This window comes from Salvelinus namaycush, chromosome 21 (genome assembly GCF_016432855.1).
Source record: "Salvelinus namaycush isolate Seneca chromosome 21, SaNama_1.0, whole genome shotgun sequence".
Lineage (NCBI taxonomy): Eukaryota > Metazoa > Chordata > Actinopteri > Salmoniformes > Salmonidae > Salvelinus > Salvelinus namaycush.
Window position 1 is genome coordinate 40830543 of NC_052327.1, and position 12923 is coordinate 40843465.

The window sequence follows — 12923 nt, forward strand, 5'->3', positions numbered from 1 at the left end:
GATAATGAGCTAGTAGTAATACATCTTATCTTGTCTTATTAAAAAAATTAAGTAATTCTTGCTCTTAGGACTACCAGATATGTGTAACGAGCCTCCTCCTTCTCTTCATCCGAAGAGGAGTAGCAAGGATTGGACCAACGTGCAGCGGGTTGTGAATACATAATGAACTTTATTTAACAAGACGAAACTAAACACACGAAGAACACTTGATAATTTTACAAAACGAAGTAGACAGACCTGAACGAGAGAACTTACATAAAACATGAAGAACGCACGAACAGGAACAGACTATTACAAACGAACGCTACAGTCCCGTGTGATGCGCAGACACAGACACGGACGACAATCACCCACAAACAAACAGTGAGAACAACCTACCTTAATATGACTCTCAATCAGAGGAAACGTCAAACACCTGCCTCTAATTGAGAGCCATACCAGGCAACCCAAAACCAACATAGAAACAGAAAACATAGACTGCCCACCCAAAACTCACGCCCTGACCAATAAACACATACCAAACAACAGAAAACAGGTCAGGAACGTGACAGAACCCCCCCCTCAAGGTGCGAACTCCGGGCGCACCCCTACAACTCAAGGGGAGGGTCTGGGTGGGCATCTGTCCGCGGTGGCGGCTCCGGCGGTGGACGAGGACACCACTCCACCACTGTCTTTGTCCCCCTCCTTAGCGTCCTTTGAGTGGCGACCCTCGCCCCCGACCATGGTCCAGGAACCTTCACTAAGGCCCCTCCTACATAGAGGAGACAGCTCAGGACAGAGAGGTAGCTCAGGACAGAGAGGTAGCTCCGGACAGAGAGGTAGCTTAGGACAGAGGGACAACTCTGTACTAATGGGTGCTCCGGACTGAGTGGCAGCTCATGACTGGAGGGCAGCTCATGACTGGAGGGCAGCTCATGACTGGAGGGCAGCTCATGACTGGAGGGCAGCTCATGACTGGAGGGCAGCTCATGACTGGAGGGCAGCTCATGACTGAAGGGCAGCTCATGACTGAAGGGCAGCTCATGACTGTAGGGCAGCTCATGACTGTAGGGCAGCTCCTGACTGTAGGGCAGCTCCTGACTGTCTGGCGGCTCCTGACTGTCTGGCGGCTCTGGCAGCTCCTGACTGTCTGGCGGCTCTGGCAGCTCCTGACTGTCTGGCGGCTCTGGCAGCTCCTGACTGTCTGGCGGCTCTGGCAGCTCCTGACTGTCTGGCGGCTCTGGCAGCTCCTGACTGTCTGGCGGCTCTGGCAGCTCCTGACTGTCTGGCGGTTCTGGCAGCTCCTGACTGGCTGGCGGCTCTGGCGGCTCCTGACTGGCTGGCGGCTCTGGCGGCTCCTGACTGGCTGGCGGCTCTGGCGGCTCCTGACTGACGGACGGCTCTAATGGCTCGGGACAGACGGGCGGCTCTAATGGCTCGTGGCAGACGGATGGCTCAGAAGGCGCTGGGCAGACGGATGGCTCAGAAGGCGCTGGGCAGACGGATGGCTCAGAAGGCGCTGGGCAGACGGATGGCTCAGAAGGCGCTGGGCAGACGGATGGCTCAGAAGGCGCTGGGCAGACGGATGGCTCAGAAGGCGCTAGGCAGACGGATGGCTCAGAAGGCGCTGGGCAGACAGATGGCTCAGACGGCGCTGGGCAGACAGATGGCTCAGATGGCACTGGGCAGACGGATGGCTCAGACGGAGCTGGGCAGACAGGCAGTGCAGAAGGCGTTGGGCAGACGGCCGACTCTGACCCGCTGAGGCGCACAGTAGGCCTGGTGCATGGTGCCGGAACTGGTGGTACCGGACTGGAGACACGCACCTCAAGGCTAGTGCGGGGAGCAGGAACAGGGCACACTGGACTCTCGATGCGCACTATAGGCCTGGTGCGTGGTACCGGAACTGGAGGTACCGGGCTGAGGGCACGCACCTCAGGGCGAGTGCGGGGAGAAGGAACAGTGCGTACAGGGCTCTGGAGACGCACAGGAGGCTTGCTGCGTGGTGCAGGCACTGGTGGTACTGAGCTGGGGCGGGAAGGTGGCGCCGGATATACCGGACCGTGCAAGCGTACTGGCTCCCTTGAGCACTGAGCCTGCCCAACCTTACCTGGTTGCATGCTCCCCGTAGCCCGTCCAGTGCGGGGAGGTGGAATAACCCGCACTGGGCTGTGTTGACGAACCGGGGACACCATGCGTAAGGCTGGTGCCATGTAAGCCGGCCCGAGGAGACGTACTGGTGGCCAGATATGTAGGGCCGGCTTCATGACATTTGGCTCAATGCCCAATCTAGCCCTACCAGTGCGGGGAGGTGGAATAACCCGCACCGGGCTATGAACACGTACAGGAGACACCATGCGCTCTACTGCGTAACACGGTTTCTGCCCGTACTCCCGCTCTCCACGGTTAGCCTGGGAAGTGGGCGCAGGTCTCCTACCTGCCCTCGGCCCACTACCTCTTAGCCCCCCCCCAAGAAATTTTTGGGTAGTACTCACGGGCTTTTCGGGCTTCCGTGCTAGACGCGTCCCCTCATAACGCCGGTTCCTCTCTCCGGTTTCCTCCGCTCTCCGAGCTGCCTCCAGCTGTTCCCATGGGAGGCGATCCTTTCCAGCCAGGATCTCCTCCCATGTGTAGCAACCCTTACCGTCCAAAACATCCTCCCATGTCCATTCCTCCTTCTTGCGCTGTCGTTGCTGTCCGTTAACCCGCTGCTTGATCTGGGTTTGGTGGGTGATTCTGTAACGAGCCTCCTCCTTCTCTTCATCCGAAGAGGAGTAGCAAGGATTGGACCAACGTGCAGCGGGTTGTGAATACATAATGAACTTTATTTAACAAGACGAAACTAAACACACGAAGAACACTTGATAATTTTACAAAACAACAAAACGAAGTAGACAGACCTGAACGAGAGAACTTACATAAAACATGAAGAACGCACGAACAGGAACAGACTATTACAAACGAACGCTACAGTCCCGTGTGGTGCGCAGACACAGACACGGACGACAATCACCCACAAACAAACAGTGAGAACAACCTACCTTAATATGACTCTCAATCAGAGGAAACGTCAAACACCTGCCTCTAATTGAGAGCCATACCAGGCAACCCAAAACCAACATAGAAACAGAAAACATAGACTGCCCACCCAAAACTCACGCCCTGACCAATAAACACATACCAAACAACAGAAAACAGGTCAGGAACGTGACAATATGCATCTGAGTCACTTCAAAAGTACACACAGACAATATATTGTTTTATAATTTCATGTGTATCTCATTATAAGAGGAACTATCGCCAACCACGTGACAGTTTTACTGTGGATGGTGTCGACCATCTTAATATTTTTGTTTTTTTGGACACATATTTAACCCCTTATTTATTAGATTTATTTTATATAATTGTATTTAACTTTTATAAAACAATGCAAAACATACACATACAAATTACTACATCAGTACATCATACGTTCCCAGACCCACTAGCCCCCACCCCTATCTCCAGCACCCTTATCACTTTCTGCACATGGCCTCAACCTGCAGAGTTTTGTTTCTCTCCATCGCACAGGCTCTTGAAATTTTCAGATAATAAAGCATTTGACCTTTCCATTGTGTGAACGACTGAGGATTGTTTGAATTCCAGTTTGAGTATATGTTTTTTAAAGATACTTTATAAGAATAGAATCATCCAACCCGTCGGGTATCTCACTGCACCCTCATATGTTATGTCTTGAAATATACAGACAGAGGAATTAAAATGACATTTACAGTACATTGCAATATCTCTGACATCCATCTTTCTAACTCCGCCCGTAACTTTTGACCCATTAGTTTTATGCCAACAAAAAATATCTCTATACTTCCATTCATTTGTATGGTTTACCTTCTGACGAGTCCCGTGACACAAAATGGAGAACGCCATCATGTTTGTGAGAGTCTCATCTTTAGTGTGGTCATACTAGTGTGTAGGCCAAACCATTCGGACTTTACAACCGGAAGTTGGCACATCAGCGCTACTAACTTCAGACTAGTCCCGTGGGGCTTGTGGTGGTCGATATTCGGAATATCTCATGGTCTGACAAACAGATGCATTGGACTGAGACGCAGCTCATGCAAAAAACATATCTCTAGATTAAACGGACAAATTGTTATTATGATTTTTTTCTACTTTTACCCATTTTTCTCCCTAATTTCGTGATATCCAATTGCTAGTTACAGTCTTGTCCCATCGCTGCAACTCCCCTACAGACTCGGGAGAGGCGAAGGTTGAGAACCATGCATCCTCCGAAACACGAACCTGCCAAGCTGCACTGCTTCTTGATACACTTTTCGCTTATTAACCTGGAAGCCAGCCTCACCAATGTGTTGGGGGAAACACCGTCCAGCTGGCGATTTTGATGGGGATTTTTTTATTATGTTACTTAGACTGACACACACTTAAAGATTTTAACACAGAACCCTATAAAAGGAACAAGACACATGCAGATTTTATGTTTTTAAATTGCTGACAAGTAAGTGTACCAGAGTAACATGGTCTCAATGTCTACACTATTTTACATTGCTCTATGTTTTGATGTCTCAATGATTCACCACTTGTGTGTCTGACAATTTGCTTTGATCTTCTACCTGTCTGACTGCAGTCTGCTTTGACAACAGCACAGAGTTGAAGAGAGTCATAGTATTGAAGTAGTTCAGTTATCAACCGGGTACGATAACCGATGACGTATCACATTTTGAAAATGAACATTAAACATTTATGGCATCAGTAAAACTGCCTGGCCCAGCAATTTAATGAATACCATAGTACTGGCAGAGAGAGGAGGTTGAGCAGGAAGTTACTTTACCGTTAGTGACGGTTGGGCTCAAGGGGTGTAGCTGTAGCTGTGTGTTCACCATGAAACTCTGCATTAGAGGAAAACACACGCACGCATGCGCACACGCACCCGCACACACACTGCCCAGAGTAGATCAAAGTGAACACAGCATTTGGCGGGCTGAAAAGAGAGGGTAACCAATGAATGAGAGGTGTTACCATTAGCATGCAGGGAGAGTGGCCATGCACAACTTTGTCATTCCAAGATCCTGCTATTCCAAGGCAGTGACTCTCGAAAAGATGCTATTGTCAGTTAATGGACTTGAAAGGGCCAGAGACCACAGAGGGTCTGGATATACAGAGGCTGCTAGTTGGGAGAAAGGGGAGCTTTTACACAGTGCATGCCAGAATCTCCAGCTGCACTGACTGGAAAAGACAGGCTCTTCTCTCGTCTCTCTCCTGTAGCTATACACAGCAAATTACACCACACACACTGATACACATTGATACACTGGCCTCCAAACCAACACACACTGATACAGTGGCCTCCAAACCAACACACACTGATACACTGGAACACTGGAATCCAAACCAACACATTGTGATACACTGGCCTCCAAACCAAAACACATTGATACACTGGCCTCCAAACCAAAACACATTGATACACTGGCCTCCAAACAAAAACACACTGATACACTGGCTTCCAAACCAACACACATTGATACACTGGCCTCCAAACCAACACACATTGATACACTGGCCTCCAAACCAACACACATTGATACACTGGCCTCCAAACCAACACACACTGATACCACTACCACACAAACTGATACACTGGCCTCAAATCCAAAACATCAGTCAATTTGCAGTCTGCGCTCTGTCTAGCTACATCTTATCAGACCTGAAAGCCAAACAGCTTACTCTTTATCACCTATGTCTGATTTTCTCAGATGCATATCTCTCTTTTACTATCTTTCTCCCTCTCACACCCCTCTCTCTCTCTCTGTGATGTATGTGTTTATTAAACTCTCTCTGAGAAACAACGCCACAGCCACAAATATAGACTGACCATACAATTCTGCAAAATGTCTCTCTCTCTCGCTCTCTGTCAAGATAGTGCAGAGCCAGCATGTTTGTTATGGCTAGCCCTCACTCTGCTGGTCACAGGATCCACAGAGCCAAAAGACCGGTGGTACAGGTGAAACATGAGATCCCCCCTCACACAAAACTCACCCAGGCAAAGTCACTTGAAGGACTGTTTCTCCTTTTTATTTATTTTTATTTCACCTTTATTTAACCAGGTAGGCCAGTTGAGAACAAGTTCTCATTTACAACTGCGACCTGGACAAGATAAAGCAAAGCAGTGCGACAAAAACAACAACACAGAGTTACACATAAACAAACGTACAGTCACAATAACACAATAGAAAAATCTATGTAATGTGTGTGCAAATGTAGAATAGTAGGGAGGTAGTCAATAAATAGGCCATAGAGGCGAAATAATTACAATTTAGCATTAACACTGGAGTGATAGATGTGCAGATGATGATGTGCAAGTAGAGCTACTGGGGTGCAAAAGAGCATAAGGGTAAGTAATGATATGGGGATGAGGTAGTTGGGTGTGCTATTTACAGATTGGCTGTGTACAGGTACAGTGATCGGTAAACTGCTCTGAGAGCTGATGCTTAAAGTTAGAGAGGGAGATATAAGACTCCAACTTCAGTGATTTTTGCAATTTGTTCCAGTCATTGGCAGCAGAGAACTGGATGGAAAGACGGCCACAGTAAGTGTTGGCTTTGGGGATGACCAGTGCAATATACCTGCTGGAGCACGTGCTACAGGTGGGTGTTGCTATGGTGACTAGTGTGCTGAGATAAGGCGGGGCTTTACCTAGCAAAGACTTATAGATGACCTGGAGCCAGTGGGTTTGGCGATGGATATGTAGTGAGGGCCAGCCAACGAGAGCATACAGGTCGCAGTGGTGGGTAGTATATGGGGCTTTGGTGACAAAACGGATGGCACTGTGATAGACATCCAGTGTGCTGACTAGAGTGTTGGGGGCTATTTTATAAATGACATGGCCGAAGTCAAGGATCGGTAGGATTGTCCGTTTTACGAGGGTATGTTTGGCAGCGTGAGTGAAGGAGGCTTCGTTGCGAAATAGGAAGCCGATTTTAGATTTAATTTTGGATTGGAGATGCTTAATGTGAGTCTGGAAGGAGAGTTTACAGTCTAACCAGACACCTAGGTATTTGTAGTTGTCCACATATTCTAAGTCAGAACCGTCCAGAGTGGTGATGCTAGTCGGGCGGGGGGATGCGGGTCGCAATCGTTTGAAGAGCATGCACTTAGTTTTACTAGCATTTAAAATCAGTTGGAGGCCACAGAAGGATTGTTGTATGGCGTTGAAGCTCGTTTGGAGGTTTATTAGCACAGTGTCCAAAGAAGGGCCAGATGTATACAGAATGGTGTCGTCTACGTAGAGGTGGATCAGAGAATCACCAGCAGCAAGAGCGACATCATTGATATATACAGAGAAAAGAGTCGGCCCGAGAATTGAACCCTGTGGCACCCCCATAGAGACTGCCAGAGGTCAGGACAGCAGGCTCTCCGATTTGACACACTAAACTCTATCTGAGAAGTAGTTGGTGAACCAGGCGAGGCAGTCATTTGAGAAGTCAAGGCTACTGAGTCTGCCAATAAGAATGCGGTGATTGACAGAGTTGACAGCCTTTGCCAGGTCGATGAAGATGGCTGCACAGTACTGTCTTTTATCGATGGCGGTTATGATATCGTTTATGACCTTGAGCATGGCTGAGGTGCACCCATGACCAGCTCGGAAACCAGATTGCATATTGGAGAAGGTACGGTGGGATTCCAAATGGTCGGTGATCTGTTTGTTAACTTGGCTTTCAAAGATTTTAGATAAACAGGGCAGGATGGATTTAGGTCTATAACAGTTTGGGTCTAGAGTGTCTCCCCCTTTGAAGAGGGGGATGACCGCGGCAGCTTTCCAATCTTTGGGGATCTCAGATGATACGAAAGAGAGGTTGAATAGGCTAGTAATAGGGGTTGCAGCAATTTCAGCTGATAATTTCAGAAAGAGAGGGTCCAGATTGTCTAGCCCAGCTGATTTGCAGGGATCCAGATTTTGCAGCTCTTTCAGAACATCAGCTGCCTGGATTTGCATGAAGGAGAAGCGGGGGGGGGGCATGGACAGGGTGCTGCAGGGGGTGCTGAGATGTTGGCCAGTGTAAGGGTAGCCATGTGGAAAGCATGGCCAGCCATAGAAAAATGCTTATTGAAATTATCGATTATCGCAGATATATCGGTGGTGACAGTGTTTCCTATCCTCAGTGCTGTGGGTAGCTGGGATTCTCCATGGACTTTACAGTGTCCCAAAACCTTTTGGAATTAGTGCTACAGGAAGCAAATTTAAGCTAGCCTTAGCTTTCCTAACTGACTGAGTATATTGGTTCCTGACTTCCTTGAAAAGTTGCATATCGCGGGAGCTATTCGATGCTAATGCAGAACGCCACAGGATGTTTTTGTGCTGGTCAAGGGCATTCAAGTCTGGGGTGAAGCAAGGCATATATCTGTTCTTAGTTACAATTTTTTTGAATGGGGCATGCTTATTTAAGATGGAGAGGAAAGCACTTTTGAAGACCAAACAGGCATCCTCTACTGACGGGATGAGGTCAATATCTTTCCAGGATACCTGGGCCAGGTCGAATAGAAAGGCCTGCTTGCTGAAGTGTTTTAGGCAGCATTTGACAGTGATGAGGGGTGGTCGTTTGACTGCGGACCCATAACACACGCAGGCAATGAGGCAGTGATTGCTGAGATCCTGGTTGAATACAGCGGAGGTGTATTTAGAGGGCAAGTTGGTCAGGATGATATCTAAGAGGGTGCCCATGGTTACAGATTTAGGGTTGTACCTGGTAGGTTCCTTGATAATTTGTGTGAGATTGAGGGCATCTAGCTTAGATTGTAGGACCTGGGTGTTAAGCATGTCCCAGTTTAGGTCACCTAACAGTACGAACTCTGAAGATAGATGGACGGCGATCAATTCACATATGGTGTCCAGGGCACAGCTGGGCCATGAAGGGGGTCTATAACAAGCGGCAATAGTGAGAGACTTGTTTCTGGAAGGGTGAATTTTTAAAAGTAGAAGCTAGAATTGTTTGGGCACAGACCTGGATAGAATGACAGAACTCTGCAGGCTAACTCCGTCCCCTTTGGCAGTTCTATCTTGTCGGAAAATGTTATAGTTTGGGTTGGAAATTGCAGGATTTTTGGTGGCCTTCCTAAGCCAGGATTCAAACACGGCTAGGACATCTGGGTTGGCAGAGTGTGCTAAAGCAGTGAATTAAACAAACTTAGGGAGGCTTCTAATGTTAACATGCATGAAACCAAGGCTTTTATGGTTACATAAGTCAACAAATGAGAGCGCCTGGGGAATGGGAGTGATGCTGGGGGCTGCAGGGCCTGGGTTAACCTCTGCATCACCAGAGGAGCAGATGAGGAGTAGGATAAGAGTACTGCTAAAGGCTTAAAGACCTGGTCGTGTAGTGCGTTTGGAACAGAGAGTAAAAGGAGCAGATTTCTGGGCGTGGAAGAATAGATTCTAGGCATAATGTACAGACACGGGCATGGTAGGATGTGAGTACAGTGGAGGTAAGCCTAGGCATTGAGTGACGATGAGAGAGGTTTTGTCTCTAGAGGCACCATTTAAGCCAAGTGAGGTCACAACATGTGTGGGGGATGGAACAAAAGGGCTAGCTAAGGCATATTGAGCAGGGCTGGAGGCTATACAGTGAAATAAGACAAAAATCACTAACCAAAACAGCAACAGACAAGGCATATTGACATTAGGGAGAGGCATGTGTAGCCGAGTTATCATAGGATCCAGTGAGTAGTTAGGCGAGCTGGAGGCACAGCGATTCAGACAGCTAGCAGGCCGGTGCTAGCAGGCTAGCAGATGGGCCTCAGAGGGACGTCGAAACGGAAGAGCCTGTTGAAACCCCCTCAGACGGTTACGTCGGCAGACCAGTTGTGATGGATCGGCGGGGCTTTGTGTCGGCAGCAAAGGGTCCAGGCCAATTGGCAAAAGAGGTATTGAAGCCCAGGAATTGTCTGATGGATCTCTTCAGCTAGCCGGGAGATGGGCCTAGCTCCAGGCTAACTCCTGCCCCTCTTTCCCCCCTTTCTCTGTCTCTCTCTCAGTGACCCGTTCATTTCCCCCCTTATGTCTTTCAAAGACTTTTAGCTTATAGGCTCCCAAATCTTACATCAAAATTGAGAGAACATTTTAGTGGATAAATCCACAATATGACCTTTTACATGTGTCTATCCTAACCTCTGAACACTTACATGATTATCGACTTGCAGTGAAAGCTAAAAAAAAGAAAAAAAGAAAATAGACTTAGTTACAGCCGCTGTATTGGTCCCAGATACAAAATGTAGTCTGGTTGGGTATTAGAGATGGTCAGGCTTGCCTCATGCAGTAAGGATCTGTATAAATTACAAAGAGAGGCCTTTGGAGCAGCTTTCCCTTGGCTACAAAGACTTCAGTGTATATGAACAGGGAAGAGAAGGAAGGGTGCGGGGGTACAGCCTGGTTATTGGGGAACCTGAGACTCACAGAGAGGCTTTAAATCATAATTAATAGGTTTAAAAGCATTCTTGAAGATACAGTAGTGCTGAAATATGAGGTACCCCCCGTTTAAGATCAGTTTAAATGCCGATCAGCTTCTGACTGAGAGAATGGGCCACCAAAAGTACTGGAGAGAAAGGGAGAGGAGGAGGAGAGGAACGGCTCAACTTAGTGGTGGCCGGCTGTGAGGCCTACGTGTGATTGGTTGGTAGAGGCGGGTAGAGAAGGGTATAGGAGGGTAGAGGGGTATTGGACAGGGGCCAAACAAGTGCCCATGCAGATCAGATGGCAGGTGACGGTAGTCCCAGCGTGCATGGGCACAAGGCCTCTTTGTGAGGCCCTAGTGCTGGTCCACAGGAACCCCTCACCTTGGAAATGGACACCCAGAGGTACGGGAGGGGTCGTTACGCCAGGGGAGCAAATACAGCCACAGGCATGGGCTGGTCTCGGTGAGGTGTGTGTGCGTGCATGCATGTGTCCAGCCTGGACGGACACAGCCTGCTCTGGCCCTGTGCATACCTGTAGCCATCTGATCAATCAGGCCTTGTCTAACGTGCTCTGAGGAGCGGAGTGAAGCTGACCAACTGCCAAGACGCCCTGAGCAAACAACCCAGCAATGGGAACAGCCGTATTAATGCCTAGCTCATATTTCTGTAACGTAAGCATTATGCATGGATGTCGTTTTGTGCGTGTGTGTTTGTGAGTGAGTGTGTCTAAAGCAAAAACAGCTTTTGAAAAAGTATATCCATTGGATGGCCGCATTAGCCAGAGGGGCTAGGAGAGCAAGTATTTTCTGGAGGTCAAATTTCAGGGTCCTATTGCTTTGGTCATTTACAGAACCATATGTGGATTGGATCCACGGTCATGGGAGAGGCCTTGTTAATGGGTTATTGGTTTACATGGATGTCTGGACTGCAGCACATTTAGGGTTCAAAGACTGGGCAGGATGAGCTGTAACTACCCCAGGATTCAACTCAACAGACACCCAATTACTGTGAACACACACATAGATGCACACACACACAGCTATCATCTTCATACAACCCTTCATTCCCTAAGGTTAAACCAAGAGGCAAAAACTTGTAGGAATACACAGGGGAAATGTGAACACACACACATACTACCCTATAGCTCCTCTTTGTTTGTCTTTAAACCGGTCAGATTTACAGCTGCACGCTAGCTGTGCTTTGGCACAGAGCCAGAGAGGAGGCACAGCGAGATCCCCCCCAGCCAAGTCAAAGAGAGCGAGACTAACCCAGACCTGTTTGATTCAGCACCAACTTCCCCTTGTCAGAAAGATGGCGCTCTGATACACAAATCCAATCAAGAGCCCTTACTGAAAGCATGAGGGAGCGAGAGACAAAGAAAATGAAAGACAGCGAGAGAGAAACAGAGAAAGAGAGAAAGAGAGAGAAAGGTAGAGGAATTAATGATTATCCTTAGAAAATGCAGCGTAAAAGCACGGCAGCATAGCTCTCAGCTGTGGTCAGACAATGAATAGAGCTCTTTCGTATCCTCACATTGATTGAAGTGCAGATAGATGCTTTCTGAAGGCTACAGTGGCCATACAATACCAAGATAACCGGCTGAAGGCATGAAAAATGAGCAGCTGCCCGGCATGGGCTCATTGTTCTCCTCCCTAACACACTCAGTGGTGAGTGTGTATGTGAGCGTGTGTGTGAGAGAAAGAGAGAGAGAGACTTTCTCCTTTGTGTCTGTGCTGTCATGAGTCTCAGACTGCCAGACGTAAACCTGTCTGTGCTAGTGTAGCCTAGCGCACGCTGCTCTACTGGCGTCTACTCATCCATTCCACAGGCACTGCCTCAGCCTATCGTACTCTCTTCTTACACACACACACACACACACACACATACACACACTATACATGCTCATCAAGTGCTGAGAATGAAAAAAACTATACTGTCTCGCCATAAAATCTACCAACAAAGGAGAGGGTTTCCAGGCTGAAAGCAGAGAAAAAAGCCCCAGACAAAGAGGTGTCTGCTGGGCAGAGAGAGATGCACACCCTCACCTTGAGCCGGTTCCAACCTGGAGGAGGCCAGTAATCCAAAAGTAACCCCCAAGAGCAGAGTCCACATCTTGGTCTTAGCGTCTGACGATGGCTGGGTGAGTTACTGGATGAGTAGGAAGTGTGTATGGTCTCTCCAGTTGTCCTATCTTCTCTGTCAGGAGTGAGTGTGGGGGGGGTTGTGTGTGTGTGTGTGTGTGTGTGTGTGTGAGTGAGTGTGTGTGAGAGAGAGATAAAGAGAGAGAGAGGGAGAGTCCGGTCCTCTAAAGGAAGTGGGTGTCTGGTAGCTATTGGAGCTGAGACAGACTTTGCCCAACTTTTTTCTTTTCTGTTTGAGAGAGGGTTTCTGAGCCTTGTGACAGGCAGAATGGGGAAGAGGGTGGTGCATGTGTGTACACACCCTTCTGCCTCTCCCTCTCTTGCTCCCTCCCACCCTAC

General features: G+C 48.3%; 1 protein-coding gene across 1 annotated transcript in view; it reads right to left on the bottom strand.

Annotated features, from left to right (window-relative positions):
• Positions 1-12673, bottom strand: part of LOC120066730 (CD44 antigen-like) — a 48482-nt gene extending 35809 nt beyond the window's left edge. The window contains exon 1 of the mRNA XM_039018194.1: positions 12489-12673. Coding sequence (XP_038874122.1) covers positions 12489-12555 — 67 coding nt within the window. The 5' untranslated portion in view covers positions 12556-12673. The remainder of the gene's footprint in view (positions 1-12488) is intronic.
• Between the last annotated feature and the right edge of the window lie 250 nt (positions 12674-12923).